Source organism: Eretmochelys imbricata, chromosome 6, assembly GCF_965152235.1.
Source record: "Eretmochelys imbricata isolate rEreImb1 chromosome 6, rEreImb1.hap1, whole genome shotgun sequence".
In the NCBI taxonomy this organism is placed as follows: domain Eukaryota; kingdom Metazoa; phylum Chordata; order Testudines; family Cheloniidae; genus Eretmochelys; species Eretmochelys imbricata.
In genome coordinates this window covers 28,954,384-28,974,435 of record NC_135577.1, presented here as the reverse complement: position 1 = coordinate 28,974,435, position 20,052 = coordinate 28,954,384, and the positions used below count along the sequence as shown (strand labels likewise).

Below are 20,052 nucleotides of genomic sequence, written 5' to 3'. Positions count from 1 at the left end.
GAGAGACAGGGGCGAATACACGTTGACGCCTGGGGCGTGGCAGGGCCCTGGCAGCTGCGCCTGAGCCTGGAAGAAGCAGAAAGTGGCTTATGGACAGCATGTCTACACAGCAGCGCCAACCACCTTAAAGTGGTTTAGCTGAACCGGTTCTGAACGTTTCCCTTGCAGGGACCTTGCCTTCAAGAGTGTGTCTACCCTTCGGCGGAAGCAGACTGGGCCTCACCCACAGGGGCAGCACCACACAGGCTGCAAGGGGAATAATGGCACCAGCAAGTCTAGTTCTTCAAGTGCACCTCTGAGAACAAGAGGGCCCCCCAAGATAGTACTCACAAGCCATTGCCAGCCCCAGGCCACAGCCCTACTACATGACAGCAGTGTATAAACTGGGCCTTACTGTGACTAGGGTAGTCTATTTTTTGTCAAGGTCCAAATTTCTTGAACAAGAAAAGAAAAAAATTTTTTAAAAAAGATAACTATTTACAAAGATTTTAGGGTCTGTTAAAAAGTGTCTGGTGGACTAGATTTGGCCTACAGTTTGTCTCTTGACTAACCCCGCTTTAAGCCACGGGGCGAACCAGGAGATTGGCCCCTTCTGTAAGCACATGAGTGCATACTAAATTTTACACATAAATGAGTCCATAAGATAGAAGAGACTAATATATAGACAGCATAGGTATCGCGTTCTGCATCCTTTATTACTACCACTTCTTAACAGCGTACGGATGAAGCTTATTGTTGACAGCCATAATGTAAGCAACAAGACATTTCTTGCATTCACTACAAAGGTAGTTACAAATGGCATTTTGTTCGATTCATGATTAATATTTTAATACAAGAGCATACTTACCATAACATAGTATTAGAGTTAATGAGCATCTCCTATTATCTTGGTGCCTGATGTGTTTCTTTAGTTGAGACCCTTCAGAATGGTACCTTGGACAGCGCATGATCACTATTAGAGCCCTCCTATTGTCTACTGCAGTTTTGATTAATTTTTCCAACAACCACCTTCGCGTAAGTAATTCATTTAGAGGCATAACAAGAATCATTAGATCTTGAGAACCACAAGACATGAGAACCATGATTTAAAACAGAATTGAATGAAAGCACAGTATATAGATTACAACGACTCAATACTTCGTGACACCCTCAATGCCTAAGACCATAATTTAAAAACAGAATAGCAGGAAAACAGTGCAATATACAAATTACATGAATTCAGTATATCTGAACCTAGATATCCACATTAAGAGTTTTGCAGCAACACACCAGCTGTTTAGGATACTGGAAATGGCTGGCCAACTAAAATCCTCATTTTAGAGGCCCTTAATAGCAGGCCACATCTTACAAGTTCTTTGTGCATCTAAAACACTTTTTCCCCCACTGTTTCTGAACAAGAATAAGTGTCATACAACAGATGCCTTTTAGTGCCATTAGTCTAAAAGTGACTTTACACAATTTCCTTCCTACAACAATGTAAAGTGCCATGTAATGTATTTTTAAAGCTGCAATCCCTTCTTTTTAAATAAAAATTGGAAATGTCTGAACAATGGCATTTAATATATTTAAAAATTAGATCAGATTTCTGAATTATGAGTGCTAAGTACAATTTATCCTAAAAAGTGACAATTATAAGAGGACTGCAGCTTTTAACAAAATAAGATACAACATTAAGGTACAAAGATGATCTATTCTAGCTAAGTGTAGCCCTCTTTATGAACAATTTTAAATGTATCACACTTTAAGGAAAAGTTAGTTATTGCTCATTCATGAACATATTATTAAGTTACAAAGAAAACCAGTCCAGCTAGAGACTAGTGCTCAATTATGTTTAAACAACCAGCTCAATTGTTCTATCATAATAATCACTATTTACAAACCATCACTGATTAAATCATTAAAAAAATGCTCGGGCAATATGAATGGTGATCCCATTAAGGAAAATGTAGTTTTCCTATTTTTGGTCTCAATCCTGAGATCACTCAGAAGATCACAACTCCCAATGATGTCAATGGGCTAGATCGTGCCCCCATCTATCACAATGGAAACTGGACTTGTAAGTGATACATATCAGGCCCAAAAGGTTGTTGAGGGTACTAAGCCTCTTTAAGACTGGGCCCTTTCTGAGGTATAAGTGTAAGGCACAAGCAAGTGTATCATCACTCTAATTCATTCATATATTGTGTCTTTACCAACATAAAGCTGCAATGGTATTTTAAGAAATACATACCAGCACTTTTAAGAGTTGGGTCCACATTTTCTCCTTTACTGTATTTGGTATCATTAGTATTCAATTGAATACTAAAGTCTACTCACAAGATGAATTATACTACTTTTCTTTTAGGAGTGTAACATAATGAACAAGCAAAGATTATTTAAGAAGTCGATAAAACCACTTGTACCAACATGCATTCTTTTCCAGTTTATTTTAAACATTAGTATCCTGCTTTTTTTGTACACCCCTCACCCTTGTCAGTCAGGAGTGTCTCCCTACTCAGATTCAGTTGCCTTTCCCAGTCACTTTATTCCTTATGAACCTGATCCAAAGCCCACTGACATCAATGGGCTTTGAATCATATATTTCCATGAATTAATTATGCCTCCAAGTCTTATTTACTTCTATATTACTTAACTGTAAGATTGTCCTTTATTCCCACCTCCCCCCACACAAACACCTCACCACTGTGTACAGTATCTGTACCAATGCTGTATTTGTTGGCATACCTCTAGTGTTTAAAACAAAAAAGTTATTTCTAAAACATATAGCATAAAAGCACCTAAAGTGCTGTAAAACATACAAAACAATTAGAATAGAGAAAAATTCTAGGAAAAAAGCTCAGACAATTAAATGAACATACAACAGCATTCATACACAATGCCCAAAAGCTCAAGCTCAAAGGTGTATCATTAAAAAAATATTTCCCATTTTTCCTAGCAGTGTTCTAGTGTCAAGTTCAATTACATGAAAACAATAAAGTGCTTTATCGTGTTTGCTAAGCATGAGGATCTTTTTAGTCAATCCTTTACTGCACTGAAAAGCTGGAGTGCAATGGTGTTCTAGTCATGCCCCCTACACTGAAGGTTACAAAGAAGGTGACATACTGCTTCTGTAGTGGCTCTACACCACCCAAGGATTCTCCCTACAATAGACACACTTGCAGATAGACTGCTAAGTCAGCTTTACAACCTATTTGTCCCAGCAGAGGGCACAACGAAAACATAGTGAATGTGAAAATCAGGCCTACATAGTGCATAGCTTAGTAACAAAGAATGCAGGCAAAGTTACATAAATTTTGACAAAACACAGTTGTAGATTATCTCTTCATTTTGACTACAAAAGCTACAGCTTTTTTAAAAAAAGAAAAAAGCTTTCCATTTTGTGATGTTCTCTGTTACATAGTTTAACTAATGGTTTGAAGGAGTGAGGCAGTTTTGAAAGGAAATGATAATTCTTCTGTTTGCAGAAACCTATATCTACCAGGGAAACATTTTCCCCTTAGCAAACCCAGCATTTTCATGAGCAGATATGGCATGATTCCATTGTGTTTACAGTTTCAATTGCTGTTGAAGGTCATGAATTGATGCTGCACTGCTTTGCAATTTCTTTGCCACCAACTTATCCTCCTTCAGTGGTTTGATAATTTCAGTCACTCCATTGGTTCCAAGAATACATGGCATACTTAAAAATACTTCACTGTTTATATTGCAACACCCCTGAAATAGACAAAAAGAATGTACATAAAAACAACTCTAAGTTCATTAATCTCCATTCCCCATGCCCACTATAAAATACAAAATTATGTACATTAACAATTTTAAATAAGCAAGGATAATTAATCACAAGACATGCTTTGTTTAGCTGACAAGCATAGCTTAGTTTGTTATTTATAATACTGTATAGTAGATTAAAAATTCTACTTTTTTTAAAAATCTTAGTAATAGATCATCAACATTCTGCAACTAAAATTAGTTGAAATTTTATAAGTCTTGTTCAAAATAAAATTAAATTTTTGTTCGAATCTTGCGTAGTGTCTGTACAATTTATGTTCATCTCAAGACACTATTAGTCACTCCCATACCTGAATAGCTATTTCACATAACAAGTGCTAAAATGTTCACATGATGAGAAGAAGAAATTAAGTTTATGTACATAATGAAACACAAACAAGTCTTTGTAATCTCAAGCACAAAATGGATCAGTCACCAACATAGGAAGTTCACAGACCTTGTCACTAAAGAAAAATGTTTCCACAGTGTGTTCTAATATAAACAACATATTGCTTTAATTAAGTCCTTTAGAATGAAATTTAATTAAAATCTAGTCTGAGATTCTGTTTTTGTCAAATATAAGCATATCCTCTCTTCCCTAATTAGAAAATGAGAAACTAGAAAAGGTTGCCTCCTGATTTGACAAATATAGAAGTGAGAAAATCTGCATCGGATTCTTGTAAATGGAGTTGAAGATGTTTGGCCTTTGGGGAGATTTGCATTCAACATTAAGCACTTTGAACCATGACACATCTGCCTGTTCTTTTGCCAAAACTAACTGTGTTAATAGCCTTGATCGATGATGAGCTGGACACCAGCACTGCACATGTTGCATCTCTCAACTCCTATAATTTGAAAGGCCACCATAGTAATTGCAGTAATTGATTTTTGCTCATTTTCAGATGGATCCTAAAAGCTGGGTGCCTGTTGTAGGAATAAAGTAACTAAAATAGCGTGTCTGTAGAATGGCTGGTCAAGACTAAGCCCTGGTCTATGCTAGCAATCCATATCACCTGCCTGCTCACCATAAGATGGTTCAATAGGACTGACTGCAGGATTAAAGAGAATGACTTGATCAAGTCACTCCAAATTTGGTCCCTGCGCCCAGGTCTGCCCAGGCGCTCCTGATCGACCTCACACAGGCACCTCGGACATGACAATGACAGCTACCAGTCCTATTGCACCGTCTGCTGCCACAAGGCAATGGGTTGCTGCTGCTGTGTAGCAATGCAGTAGCGCGTCTGCCAGCACCCAGGAGACATACGGTGACAGTGAGCTGAGCGGGCTCCATGCTTGCCGTGGTATGGCGTCTGCATAGGTAACTCAGGAAAAAAGGTGCGAAACGATTGTCTGCCCTTGCTTTCATGGAGGGAGGGAGGGAATGGGGGCCTGACGATATGTACCCAGAACCACCTGCGACAATGTTTTAGCCTCATCAGGCATTGGGATCTCAACCCAGAATTCCAATGGGCAGCGGAGACTGCGGGAACTGTGGGATAGCTACCCACAGTGCAACACTCTGGAAGTCGACGCTTGCCTCGGTACTGTGGAAGCACTCCGCTGAGTTAATGCACTTAATGCACTTAGAGCATTTTCTGTGGGGACACACACACTCGAATATATAAAACCGATTTCTAAAAAACTGACTTCTATAAATTCAACCTAATTTCGTAGTGTAGACATACCCTAAGGTCTATATATGGCTACAATTAAAGTGAGTAATAGGATTAAAGGCACAATAGAAAAATATATGAAATTAATACCATATTTACCTTTGCCAGAGTTGATATGGAATGAATCTTTCTTTTATTTTTCAGTATACTTTCAATCAGATCAGCTATTGACAGCCCAACAGACCAGGACTTTTGACCTTTTCCTTTAAGAACTTCCATGGCTCTACATAACAGAGAAAAATGTGGTTTTAGAAATTTCTTCAGTTACCATGTTTTGTTTGACATACAGTATTCCATAAACACACAAAAAGTATTGCATAGCATATGAAGACCGCTGTCTACTTCTCTAAAAATTGCATTCTAAAGCAATGCTTTATTTCCCAATTCTACAAAGATCACAATTTTTTAATTTCTCCATGCAAATGGTAAAATTTTCCTAACTTAATAAAAATTATCATGGCAGACATTTTCCTAATTTCTATGAAAAGCAATGTTAAATATATACTCTGTTCACTGCAGTGTATTCTTGATTAAGAAGTGTTTTAAGAACCTCAGAGGGAACGTACTAAATAAGTATCATGTATTAGGATTATGAACAGCCTAGTTTACTGCATCAAATAAATGCTGATGCAACGCATTTTAGTGTAAGTGTTGCAAACAGTTTAGAGGAGCACACGCTTATTCTATTAACATTACCACTTAACTATATTTAGCTACTGGAAAAACAAAATTCAGAACTAAAAAAAAATAAATAGTCTTTTCCTATATACTCAAGGTATACCAATGACCTGAAAGTTTCAAAGCAGACTTGCTCATAGTAGTAAAGGAAAGTCATATTATTCAGAGATTCTGAACTCTGCGGATTGGGAAAAAAACACCTCTACTATTCTGGTAACAGGTTGGTGTGAATTTAAGTTTACTGTTGTAACAGTGTTGTTACCTGTTTGCCAACTGCTCCTGAGAGTTATCATTCACTACTCCTTCAGTTTGATGACATGTTATTAAATTAGAACCACTCCATGCAGGCACTAAATCAAATTAAAAACAAACTTTCGTCAATGTTATAAAATATTGGAATGATAAAGTTTTAAACTGGATTTTCTGAAGTGTATACTGGTACAGGCCCTGAGGGCAGTTTGGCGTCTTTCTGAGGTTCTAAATTCCATGGCAGAACTGGCCTGGAGAAACTTGTTCAAAAAAAGGCTTCACATAAGAGTTTAACAGAATATGTTGTTATGCATTAGTAAGTACACTATGTAGAATGTGGCTTCTATTGTCAATGTTAAGACACATATGGTAAAAGACAGGTTTCAGAGTAGCAGCTGTGTTAGTCTGTATCCACAAAAAGAACAGGAGTACTTGTGGCACCTTAGAGACTAACACATTTATTAGAGCATAAGCTTTCGTTGGCTACAGCTCACTTCATCGGATGCATAGAATGGAACAGGATAGCTCAGTGGTTTGAGCATTGGCCTGCTAAACCCAGGGTTGTGAGTTCAATCCTTGAGGGGGCCGTTTAGGGATCTGGGGCAAAAATTGGGGATTGGTCCTGCTTGGAGCAGGGGGTTGGACTAGATGACCTGCTGAGGTCCCTTCCAACTCTGATATTCTATGATTCTATGATATAGTAAGAAAATATATATATATATATATATACACACACACAGAGAACGTGAAAGGGGCTTGTTCACCTGCACATCTACCAATGTGATATATGCCATCATGTGCCAGCAATGCCCCTGTGCCATGTACATTGGCCAAACTGGACAGTCTTTACACAATGGAATAAATGGATACAAATCTGACATCAGGAATCATAACATTCAAAAACCAGTAGGAGAACACTTCAACCTCTCTGGCCACTCACTAACAGATTTAAAGGCGGCAATTTTGCAACAGAAAAGCTTCAAAAACAGACTCCTACGATAAACTGCTGAGCTTGAATTAATATGCAAACTAGATACCATTAACTTGGGTATGAATAGAGACTGGGAGTGGCTGGGTCATTACACATATTGAATCTATTTCCCCATGTTAAATATCCTCACACCTTCTTGTCAACTGTCTAAATGGGCCATCTTGATTATCACTACAAAAGTTTTTTTCTCCTGCTGATAATAGCTCATCTTAATTAGCCTCTTACTCCACCTTTTCACTTTCTCTGTATGTGTGTGTATCTCTCTCTCTATATATATCTTCTTACTATATGTTCGATGAAGTGGGCTGTAGCCCACGAAAGCTTATGCTCAAATAAATTTGTTAGTCTCATATGGTACAATTTCCCCACCCAGATGTGGCCCTCGGCCCAAAAACTTTGCCCACTCCTGCTCTAGACCCAAAACTCCTGGGTTCCATTCTTGTCGCTGCTGTGCACTTGGGAAATCAACTACAGCCAGTTTGCAAAGGTATTGAGCAACCACAGCTACTGTGAACATCCATATGAGTCAGGGATCAGCACCTCTGAAAACATGGTATTCTCTCAAGTACCGACAGCCCTCCACATACTTTTACCCCCATGCATTCCCTTCCCTGAAAAAGAGTCCTTCCTCTTCAATATCTTTAATGTAATTTAGTGTTATACCAAATAAACAATCAAGGCTGTACTTCTGTACACTTCTCCCCATTTGGGGACACACAGAGAACATCTTTGTTTGCTCCCATCCTGCTCTAGAATCTTGGGGGACACCCTGTAAACCAGGGGTGGGCAAACTTTTTGGCCCGAGGGCCACATCTGGGTATGGAAATTGTATGGTGGGCCATGAAAACTCACAAAATTGGGAGTTGGGGGCAGGAGGGTGGGGCGGCTCTGGCTGGCGGTTTGGGCTCTGGGGTGGGGATGAGGGGCTGGGGATGCAGGAGGGTGCTCTGCGCTGGGACCGAGGGTGGGAGGGAGGATCAGGGCTGGGGCAGGGATTTGGGGTGCAAGGGAGAGTCAGGGATGCAGGCTCTCGGCGGCGCTTACTTTAAGCAGCTCCCAGAAGGAAGCTCTGCATGCTGCCCTGTCCGTAGGTGCTGCCCCTGCAGCTCCCATTGGCTGGGGCTGCCGGATAATGAGAGCTGTGGGGGCAGCGTGCGGAGCCCCTTGGCTGCCCCTACACGTAGGAGCCGGAGAGGGGACATGCCACTGCTTCTGGGAGCCACGTGTAGTGGGGCAAGCTCCGGACCCCACTCCCCAGCTGGAGCGCCAGAGCAAGGCAAGCCCCGAACCCCACTCCCCGGTGGGAGCTAGAGGGCCGTATTAAAACAGCTGGAGGGCCGGATACGGCCCCTGAGGCGCAGTTTGCCTCCCCGCTGTAAACACTAACACTCTCCATAGGATGTGTCTTTCCCCCCCTTTCTAGAACAGTTCAAATTCAAAGTCATAATCATGTATCAGTTTACCTTTATCTTCCCCTCGTTCGCCGATAATCCAAGCCTCTTTCCCTACAGTCTGTGCTTTCAACAAGTTTGTGATAATATATTGGAATCTCTCAGTGTCTAGATTACAACCAATTCCGATAACTCTGCTTTTAGGAAATGCACTCAGCTTCCATGATACATAAGTCATTATTTCCACTAAACATGGGACAAAAGTTTGTTGAAAACATACAGAATTACTCCCAAAATTCAACACAACAGCAAACTATAATTCACACTCAAGAAACAAAAGCAGGAACATTTTATAACTCAAAGTATAAGCATACAGGACACTATCAGCAGCTTACTCATTTCTAAAACAATGAGTCAGGCTTTGCAAATAATCATGTCATAGCTCAAATAAAATATTAAGAAAAGATATCAGAAACTCAAATAATTTCTGTCACCACCACCACCCCAAAAAACTTAGCCCCCACCTTAAAGTTTAGTTCTCTTTCCATTTCGCAAATGTCTCCTCCTTGTTCCCTGTTTTGAATGGAGCAAAAGGTCATCTTTCCAATTTCTCTAATATGTTATAGTAACATGTTTTAAGTGTGTGTGGATGGATAGGTTCATGTCTACTTCTTCCTTCCCAACTTACTTAGAGTTCTGACACAAGATCATGGAATCATGATAGTTTTATGATCATGAATGTGTTTCCAAACAAACAAGGGGCTAAGTATTTAACATAAGGCCCTTATGTTACCTATCAAACAGAAGTTTTGATCATATTGTGTTTATATATCCTTACAGCATAGGGGAAGAGAGAGAGAGATCTTGTCACTAACACATTTGCAAGGTGCTACAGTAGATGGACATACCATAAGACTACAGTAGATAGACATATCATAAGACTCTAGATAAAATGAGGTTTAAACAATAGACAAAAACAAAACATATGCAAGAAGACTTTTGATATACAAAATAATCTCATTTCCCCCCCTTTATCTCAACTATGCTTAAGACAACATCTTACCAACAGCCTCTCCATATAGAGAAACACACGGATATAGTGGTTTGCCCAAGTCTGAAGAGGGAGTCCATCTCAGAACTGGGATTAGAATTTAGCAGTGCTGGCTCCCTGCTCAGTAGAGTATATCAGGCAAAAGGATATTCTTTAAATAGATTAGAACAAAAAACCAGATACATGTAAAATACCAACAAACCTGGATGAGATGCGACAAGCAGCACACTATTGTGACTATAACGTGCTACTGCTGGGACAATTCCTCTGAATAGATCCACATTGCTCTGTATGACACCAAGATACGACTGAGCATTACCCAGAGAATTAACGGTGAGCACTACCACTTTTGAATTAGCAGAAGCAGAAAAATCTGATAAACATAAAAAAAAATTGAGGGTTTTTTTTTTTTAAAGTCTCATTTTATCAAATTATATATGTCAAGATAGACTTGGCGCAAAAATGTTTTAAATGACCCATACTAAAACCAGTACATATAGGTTCAGTTCAACACAAAACTATTTTGTTTGCCTTTCCGCAAGAGCCTTTAAGTTAACAGCTTTTTTCCTACAGTAGAATTGAACTAGAAAGATATATAAGGATATTTTTATGTATTACCATCCCTGATCTATTGTGTTGGAAGTGTATACAGAGCTTTGTTTTGGAATTGCTTTGCCTATAATATGAGTGTACTTTGCCCCCTTCTACAGTACCTTTAATCCAAGGATCTCAAAGTATTTTACAACTAGATACGCCTCATAGAACCATGCAAGGTTGACATTATTCCAATTTATAGATGGAAACCTGAGGCTTCAATTTGCCCATGATCATACAGAGCTTGATGCACAGCTTGGAAGACAACCCAGGAATCTGGACTCCCAGGCTCCTACTCTAACAACTGGGCATTGGTAGCATATATTACATTAGCTTTTTGATATTTATTTCTTTATACCTTGCTGAGAAACTAAGAAGTAAAAACTAGCATCCTTCTCCTGACATCATTATTTGGATCTCTAAAAAAGAAGTTCTCTCCTTTTTCCAACCCCCATCTAGCTAGGTATTTATACTGGGGCCATCGCTATAGAATCTGAACACTGCATCCTGATAATCCTGGATTCTTGGTGAAGATCTTTATCCTCATTTCTTTCTTTCACATAGGGGCTTCTGTTCTTTTTGTCCTTCTATCTCAGAGTCAAGGATGCTGACACTGTATCAAAGAGTCTGTTCTGGTGGTTTGGCATGAGGTGGAACATGGACTAAAAAAGAACCAACGTATCTTACAAAATATATCTAGTAAATGAACTGAATGCAGCTAGAAGGTGCCTGATTGATAGCACAAGAGATCTAAGCCTCTAAAAACAGAAAAGATTAGAGTATTGGACAAGAGCAGTACCAGCTTCCCTGGACCATGCCACCAGCATTTCACAGTCTTAATCTGCACACACCACTTCAGGAGGTGAGAAACTATCAGAAGATAATGGGTGTTTGAAGACCCAGAATGAATTTACATTAATGACCAGAGATGAAAGATTCTATCACTCCCTAGGGTGATCTAGTTCCCATAAAGTAAATAAAAATATAAGTATACAGCAAAATAAAAATACAGAACATACAGTAATATGTTCCACTACAATATAAAAAATGAGTACCTTTGCTGATCTCTACATTTGGCAGAGCAAAGATATCCAGGTCCATTGTTCCTCCTTTTGCTGCTCCTTCTGAGAGGTCTAAGAGAACCACCTGGTCTGCAGCACCCTGTACAAATAAATATATTTCAGCTCTGCAACAGAATAAAATGCAGTTTATTCTGATAAAAAGATGCTTCTGAGATTTGATCTCACTTTAAAAAGAATTTTAATTGTATCACAAACCCCCCCCAAAACAGCCCACACCCAAATCACCAATGATTGTGTAATGTTAAATGGAAAACTGGCCATCTGTGTTGGTAGTTCCATTACCAAATAGTATATTAAACCACATACACAAAACTCACCTTAGGAGGGTTACACTTAGACACTCAAAGTTAAGGCCAAAACTGTGACTCTTGTGCTCAAATACTGAGCACATACAGAAATACCATACACTGTGAGAACTCCACAATATCTAGGGCACAACCTTGACAATATCCCTTAACTACAAATTTATGTAGTTTGAAGAATCTGTGCTCAACATTAAGATGTTTTATAACAAACAGCTGACTGTCGGACCCCATAAAGGATGATTGAATTTGAAATGTGTACATGTTATCTTTTTAGTTTAATATATTTAAATAGGAAAAAGGTAAACTAAAGAAGCAACATCACAAATTATTAAAAGTACTTAAAATGAAGTCATTGTTTTTGTATTTTAAATACACTAAGAACTAGGTTGGAGATCATTATAGGAACAGCACTAGACAATATTAATAGCTATTCTATTAAAAATGAGTAAGTACCTTTGCTGCAATTGCTAGTACACAAGCAATGCCAAGATCTCCTGCTCCAATCACAGTAACTTTGTTAAAGCCTCCATCTTTTTTCTGTCCACCCACCCTAGTCTTTGAATTCATGTCAGTTTCACCTAAAATTTAAAAAAACCAATCAATCACAGCTGGTGGTTTTATAAGACAGTGTAAACACATGTACTGAATGTGAAAGATAATGCCTGGGTCCGACCAATCAAATTACTTTGTTTTCTCCAGTACGCTGGTCACACTATGGAAACTAATTTTCAAGGCTTCCATTGAGTAAGACATTTTTTCCACAGAATTATATTCTTACAATTTACATTTAAATTAAGTTTTTCATCAGCAAGGAAAAAAATTCAAATAGACGCCTTTTCTATTAACCACGCTCCCCCAGCTCTGCCACTGAAATGCAGTGTGACCCTGGGCAACTCATTTAATTTCTGTACACTTCCATTTCCCCTGCTACTCTTTGTCCATCTTGTTTGTTTAGATTAAGATATTTGGGACAAAAACTCTGAACTACTTTGTACAGTGTCTGGCCTTGAATTCATGGAGCAGTAATGTGGACTACAGTGGGGGGTGATTTCTAAAGCACACTAAAGTGTTGCACATTAATTGGTCCATGTAGACCTCTGGTGGTGTGTACTAGGATTCCCTAGTGCTATGTTTGCACTGTTTGAAACAGTACTAACATTAAAGCTCACTAAGCAGTATTTAGTGAGCACCAGCAGGGGTCTATATGAACCAATTAATGTGCAACACTTTAGTGTGCTTTAGAAATCACACCGCACTGCTGCTCCATATAGGTAACCCCTCTAGTACAGGGGTGGACAACCTGCGGCTCTTTGTGTAGGCACTGACTCCGGGGCTGGAGCTACAAGTGCCAACTTTCCAATGTGCCAGGGGGTGCTCACTGCTCAACCCTTGGCTCTGCCACAAGCCCTGCTCCCACTCCACCCCTTCCCGCCCCCTCCCCTAAGCCTGCCATGCCCTCGCTCCTCCCCCCCACCCCCGAGCACACAGATGATCAGCAGGTGTGGGAAAGGAGGGAGAGGCATTGATCGGCAGCCGGTGGGTGGGAGGCGCTGGGTGGAGAGCTGGTTGGGGGGCTGCTGACGTATTACTGTGGCTCTTTGGCAACGTACAGTGGTAAATTCTGGCTCCTTCTCAGGCTCAGGTTGGCCACCCCTGCTCTAGTACAATCTTGGTTGGCAACTGTAGGCATTACCACAATACAAATAATAGTAATCCCTTTAATGCTACTACATGCACCAATGTATACTACTGCAGAAAGTGTTTTTAAAATATTGAAAGACGGTTTTAAAGTGCATTATCCATAAGAGAACATGTAAATCAGCTATGCCGTCAGAAAGTAATTTAAGGTAAAGGAAAAATAATGAGCTTTAGGAAAATGTAACTACTACAAGTTTAAGTAATATTTATTGTCCACCTTGAAAAGATAAAATAAAAATAACTAAAAGCATAGATAAAATTGATATTGATTCAGATCTGCTGACAAATTACACACCTGTAGTTATCTTTGCAATATAGGATAGCAGTTCTAACTGCCTGGCTTCATCGGAAGATGATACTGAATACAGAGGTAGCTCTTCCTCAAACTTTTCAATCATTTCTTTGATTAATCCAATGATAATTGACTTTGGCTGGAACACATACATATAGGAGAAGACTTACAATCTTTACTAGCTATCATGATAAAACAGCATGCCCATAAATTGCAGTAATTTATCACAATGTATCAAGAGTCACTGTATAAATTTAGCCAAACTATAAATATCAATCTTTCACACCCAAACCAACTTTTAAGATAGAGGAAAAGTAGCACTGCCCATGAGTATATTTCTATTTTATTTTTAATACCTTATTAATACAAATATAAATGTGTGACTATGGGAGTATGGATTAGAAAAGTGGAGAATATAGAGACTGAATTAAAGATACCAAACACCAACTCAATTGGTTGTTTGAAGCATTATTGGACATAAGAAAGCCTCTGATAAAGTAGCATATATTACTAAATACAGGCTAAGGCTATATCTACACGGAGCACTTTACCGGTATAGGCATAACCTTACTGCCAAAGCACTCCCAGTGTGGACACAGTAAACCAGCAAAGCCTCTGGACCAGAATAGTAAAACTAACCCCCCACAAGCAAAACAAGCTATACCATTAAAGAGTTTTGTCTGTGTAATTGTGCCTACAGTAGGGACTTCTGCTGGCACAGCTCTGTCGGTCACAAATCATAGATCTTCACACCCATACCAGCAGAAGCCTGTAGAAAAAACATAGCCTACTTTGCAGCAAGAAGAAAAACAAAACTCATTAGAGAAGTTTCAGGCCAGCTGCATCAGAGCCCGATCTTGCGGTCTTTATTTGGACAAAGCTCTCATTGAGGTCAATGGCCCTTTTAGCTAAGTAAGGACTGGACATGAATCAGTAATTACCAGGTACATATTCACAAAGAAATTTCCTCATTAAGTAGGAAAATGACACCCCTCACCTCCACTCTTCCCCCTCCAAAAACCTCAACAGCTTTGTTTTTATTTATCTTAAAAAGCTAGCTGAAAAAACAAAACAGATTTCATTAAATTATTTTTTATGGCTTGACAGCCACACGTTTAAAGTAACCTATGTACTGCATTTCATAAAAGAAATCCACTTGGCAACTAAAGTTGCTTTTGGACCTTCTATACGAGTCATCCCCAGAAAAACAATCTCGATTTTGCAATAATATCTATACCAGACATAAGGCTATTATATCAGTTACTATAATTTTACTGAAAAACTGCACTTGCTAAATATAAGCTCAGCTTACCCAGTTACTGGACATTGTTCACAACACTAAAAGAAAATGTGTCAAACATCTCTATTTGGTTTATCCTTCCCTCTAACAGAAACAAGTTTAATCCCCTTTTTTCCTCAATTTAAAATTAGGAAATTTTTCTACTGCTACTGAAGGCTACTGCTTAAAGGGAAACAATCTTCTGCTTCTGTTTGCATAGTCATTGACTGTACATTTTCAGATTAACAAATGTAGGAGAAGAGAAAAAAATGAGTGTTAATTTATATGTAATATAACGCATTCTTCTTGGAATTTGTTTTTCCTTACGTGGCTCCAGTTTTGCAAATAGGGCAAGTATATCCTGCCACGTGCATCTACGTGTTTTCCCACAGAGATTTCCATGTTTATAGTTGGTTTCAGCAAGCAAATGGGAGGAGCAAAAGGATGAGAATCCAAAATCCACAAACAAATTGGTATGTTATAGGAATTACCTGTTAGACACAAAACAAAAAGAGTTATGACCTCCGCATTTCGAAGGTATACTGAAATCATGATTGTGTGTTCGGTTTTCCTTAAAATATAGCACTTTATTTGCTTTGATTATTTATGCTACTGATTTATACTATCCCTACCAAACCTGGTATATTAAGTATCATTGATTGAAATCCTGTCAAATATAAATTGTCAAATTTACAGAACTCTACCAGCAAATAAGTCTGACTTTCAGAACAAAGGAACTTCTTAGAGCAATCTATTTACTTTTATAGGGTTTATATAACCTTGGAAACAGAGAGCTAATGAAGAGGAGACTCTATTAAGTGCTTTATATTTGGACTTCAAAGACTGCAAGTTCAAGGAAGAGTCCTAATTATCTGAGGACACTGCATATCCAAGCACAGGGCATGAAGACTTTACCCAACACCCACCAGCCTGAGGACTAAGGGCTTATCTACACAGTCTTTCACCTAGTTAACTAAATCAGTTTTCTAATATGTAGTTAGTTATTTCAGGGCAAGTGTATTTGAGGGCACTCTTATTTTGGAATAGAAGTGGCTACTGTTGATTTAGGTAAACTGAGCGCTTGTCTACATGGTTAGTGTGTGACAAGCTAAGGTACGAAACTGGGAGTATGTCAACTTTTAGCGCATCTACACTGCCCCGCAGTTTGACTACAAAGGTTGTAACTCCTCTATGTAGATGTTCCAGGCACAAACTAAAAGGTTCCTGGTTCACATTAATGTAATCCTGTTTGAAGGTGGCCACGAGGCCATCCCCACTACTAAAGCCAATCTGCGCAATTTAACCCCAGAAATTTAAATGAAAAAACATTGGTGTACAGAATTTAACTGTCAATCAGCTTTACTTAAAGTATTTTTAGAAGTGAGCTCACACTCCAATCCTTTGGCTGATCATAAGGAGAAGAGCACTCTTACTTTCCATTTTCTTCCCTCTCGGCCTCCTGGCTACTGCAAGAGTGAGGAGAGATCTCTGCTAAGCTATTCTTTTCTCAGCCTTTGTGCAAGTTGTTCCCTCCAACCCAGACAATGGCTTTAGTGCCAGCCACTGCTTTTCCTCATAGCTTCTTCCTTCCCCCAAGACTCTGAACCAGAGGTAGTCTATTTTTTGTCAAGGTCCAAATTTCTTGGTCAAAGTATAGCCCAGACTCCAGAGAAAATTAAAAAAATATAATGATGATGATAATAAGTAAATAGAAAGATTTTGGGGTCTGTTCAAAAGAGTCTGGTGGTCTATTTTTGGCCCAGGGTCTGCCAATTGACTACCCCTGCTTTGGTGATTAGCGATTGCTGCAGCTTGACCAGCTATGAACAGCAGCAGAGGCACTGGAGCTGTCTATCTGCAGATTTAGGAAGATAGCACTGGATCATTTTACACTATGTTCATATATGGAAATTATCTTTAAAAACAAAACAAAACAAAAATTATAGCTTTGACCCCAGACACTGATGACCAAAGCAAGTGGATTTTTCAAGCCCAGTCCAAGTTATCTAGAAAGAGATCTTAATCCAACTCTTGTGTGGCACAGAGACTCTCCAGGTCACCCATCTTAGAAAAGGAAACAATGATATCTCTGCCTTCTTGGCAGTACTAAATTAGAAGCCTTTTCCAAGACTCTATATGACTAATCAGGAAGATATACTGTTAAACGTACACAATGTCTTACCACTGTATTTGGCTTTGGTATAGAAAATACAGTCTATCAGTTGTTAGCCTTACCCTGATATTTCACTGGAATAGTGCCACTGAAATTCAAGAGGTCTTTAAGGGATCCGTCTTTGAAAGCTGAAATTGAGAACAAGATTTTTCTTTTTTAGTGGTTAGAGGATTTTTTTTTAAAATACAAAATTCTAAGTATTACCCATACTGCTTCATTCCACTTTTAAATAACTACTGATTTCAACTCTCAGATGTATGCTGAAAATGAACATTTACCAGTGAAATGTGACTGCAAAGATTAATTCCTTGTACTTAGATACTACATCTAGTAATTAAACACACACAGGTGACCTTCCCCCCCTCCCTTTCTTTTTTTAAAATAGAAATGTTACTTTATTTATTCCTTTGGTATCACTCTTTATTGGAAGCTTAATGACAGTTGCACAACTAAGGAAACTTTATGTGCATCTTGTTGACCTTCTCCATTGTGGTCTCAAGTTACAGTGCTTTATCAGCTTGCATATCCCTCCAAAAAGGGGCCTCTGCTCTTCTTCCTTCTCTGTAAGGCTCGTGTCAATAGGACTTTTCTTCTTGCTGGGGGTGGGGGGATTCAGGAATTTACTTTTAACAATGTAAATCCATCAAATTATGTTTAAATTTGCTTAAGTGAACTGGAACAATAAGATGGAATCCATGAAATTACCAATTTGTATAATCACTGATGTGTTACAATTTATTCATTTTTTAAAAAAATATACTGATTAGTTTGTTGAAGGTAACTTACAACAAATACTGTAGGAAATGAACTCCTGAAAAAAAAAGTCACATGATATCAGGTGAGGAAGACAAACTGAAAATGACAGTAATTTAGATATATTTCATTGTAGATAGAGAACCTATGAAAAGTCAGAGTTCCAAACAATCATTAACTGTTGAAAAAAACAAACAATCAAAGTAACTAGATCAGATTCTTACTGTATGTGTCCACGGAGAATCTGAAGTTTGGGTAGATCTTAACAACATTTTTCAGTTCTTCTATGGTCAGGTCCCGGAATTTATACTGTACACGAAACAAAAAAGAATGTTTCAACTTGAAAGGACTACTTCTTTGGTTGCACAAGATAGGTGGGGAAGAATAAGAGAAGAGAAGGCAGAAGGAGGCAGCTAATAATTACCTATAACTAACAATTTTGCCATTAAATTAATTCTTAAACAGATTGCTCCATGGCAAGCATAATCTTATGAGCATATTAACATCTGCAATTATATATTTATACAATATATTTGAAAAAGGTGAAGCCAAATAATTACGTTATTTGCTAACAGCAAACTCTATAATGCCTTTCACATTTTAAAGGGTTTTCATAACCATTTTCTCACAAACATATTAAAGTATCTGAAAAATTCACCTTTTGGATTGAAATTTTATGTGCTTAGTCTCTGTCCATAAGTGAATTAATTTTGGAGAGGTGGAGCAAAATCCATATAGTGGTTGTGTTGGGTGAGAGTAGAGGAAAAACCCAAACATTTCTTAAAAAAAAAAAAAAAAAGCTAGCCACATTTTAAGGTAGACTTACAGCAGGAACTGCTGAAATTTGAAATGTGGTATGAATATAATTATCGGTGAGGGCTAATGCCTTTGCAAAACCAGACTTCAGCTACTTCCTTTGGATCATTCCCTCTCCATAGGTTGCCTTATAGATTCTTTATCCTCCCCAACAATTTTGCGGATCTGGGATTGTTCAGCTTCCAGGATTTAGATATGGTGCTCCAGATCATGGGAAATTTGAACTGACACCCCAACACAGGCACCTAAGCGACAAGCATCATACAACAGCAGCCCCATTTTGGTTCAATGAACTAGCAGCTACACTGGGAAAATAAGCAGAAAATAGTACACTTGGGCATCTGAGTGGGGGGGTCACACATGGACGGGGGAGCTGGGTGGAGGGTGCACTTATGTAGGGGTGAGCAGGGGTGCAGTGGCACTAGCTCAGTGGTTCTTAAACTTTTGTACTGGTGACCCCTTTCACATAGCAAGCCTCTGAGTGTGATCCCCGCCTTGTAAATTAAAAACACATTTTTATGTATTTAACACCATTACAAATGCTGGAGGCAAAGCAGGGTTTGGGGTGGAGGATGACAGCTCGCGCCGCCCATTTAATAACCTCACGACCCCCTAAGGAGTCCCGACCCCCAGTCTGAGAACCCCTGCACTAGGGGGACTGGGAGGTGGATGCACTGGGGGGGGGGGGGGAGGAGGGGAGCTGGCGGTGCGCGTGCACTCGGCGGGGGGGTGAGCCGGGGTTCCCTGCCCACTGATACTCGCTCCCTCCCAGGCCTTTACCCCTTCGCCTCCCACACGCGGGGCAGGGTGCCACGCGCCCCCACCCAGCCCGACGAGGGGCCAGGCCGGGCACTGCGGGGGCAGCGCGTGGCTGCCGGGTCCCAGACCCTGCCGCCGCCCTGAGGGGAGGCGGGAGCCCGGCGCGCGCGCGCACCTTAACCAGCTGCGTCCTCAACGTCTCCTCGGAGAACTCCATCGCGGCGGGGGCACCTCCCCGCGCTTCCTGCGGCGCCTGCGCGCGGCCTGGACAGCAACCGCCAGGAACCAACGCCCCCCTTTCTCCCAGCCCAGGGAGGCGCGCGCGCGTCGCGGCGCTGGCTGCTCACCTCATGTCCCCGGGCGGGAGCGACCAGCTGTTTCCGGGCCAGCGGTCCCGCCCCTGCCCCTGCCACGCTACCGCGGCCCTTGCTACGCAGGCGGAGCCAGGCCCACCCGAACCCTGCCCTGCGGGCTGGGCCCAGCCCCCCCCGTGCCAGGCC

At 39.9% G+C, this 20,052-nt stretch overlaps 1 protein-coding gene across 3 annotated transcripts; it reads right to left on the bottom strand.

Annotated features, from left to right (window-relative positions):
• Positions 1-676: 676 nt before the first annotated feature.
• UEVLD (UEV and lactate/malate dehyrogenase domains) lies at positions 677-19,828 on the bottom strand. 3 transcript variants are annotated; one of them, XM_077818301.1, is made up of 12 exons: positions 19,728-19,828; positions 18,202-18,286; positions 17,287-17,352; positions 15,379-15,542; positions 13,776-13,911; positions 12,236-12,360; positions 11,451-11,556; positions 10,004-10,174; positions 8,823-8,996; positions 6,382-6,469; positions 5,541-5,664; positions 677-3,714 (listed from the first exon to the last, which is right to left on the bottom strand). In XM_077818301.1, the coding sequence occupies exons 1-12, from the start codon at positions 19,767-19,769 to the stop codon at positions 3,547-3,549; spliced, it is 1,449 nt and encodes a 482-aa protein (XP_077674427.1). In that variant the 5' UTR covers positions 19,770-19,828; the 3' UTR covers positions 677-3,546. The 3 variants fall into 3 exon arrangements, with proteins under 3 accessions (XP_077674427.1, XP_077674428.1, XP_077674429.1); XM_077818302.1 differs by lacking the exon at positions 19,728-19,828 and adding an exon at positions 18,636-19,042; XM_077818303.1 differs by lacking the exons at positions 15,379-15,542; positions 17,287-17,352; positions 18,202-18,286; positions 19,728-19,828 and adding an exon at positions 14,437-15,372.
• Positions 19,829-20,052: the final 224 nt, after the last annotated feature.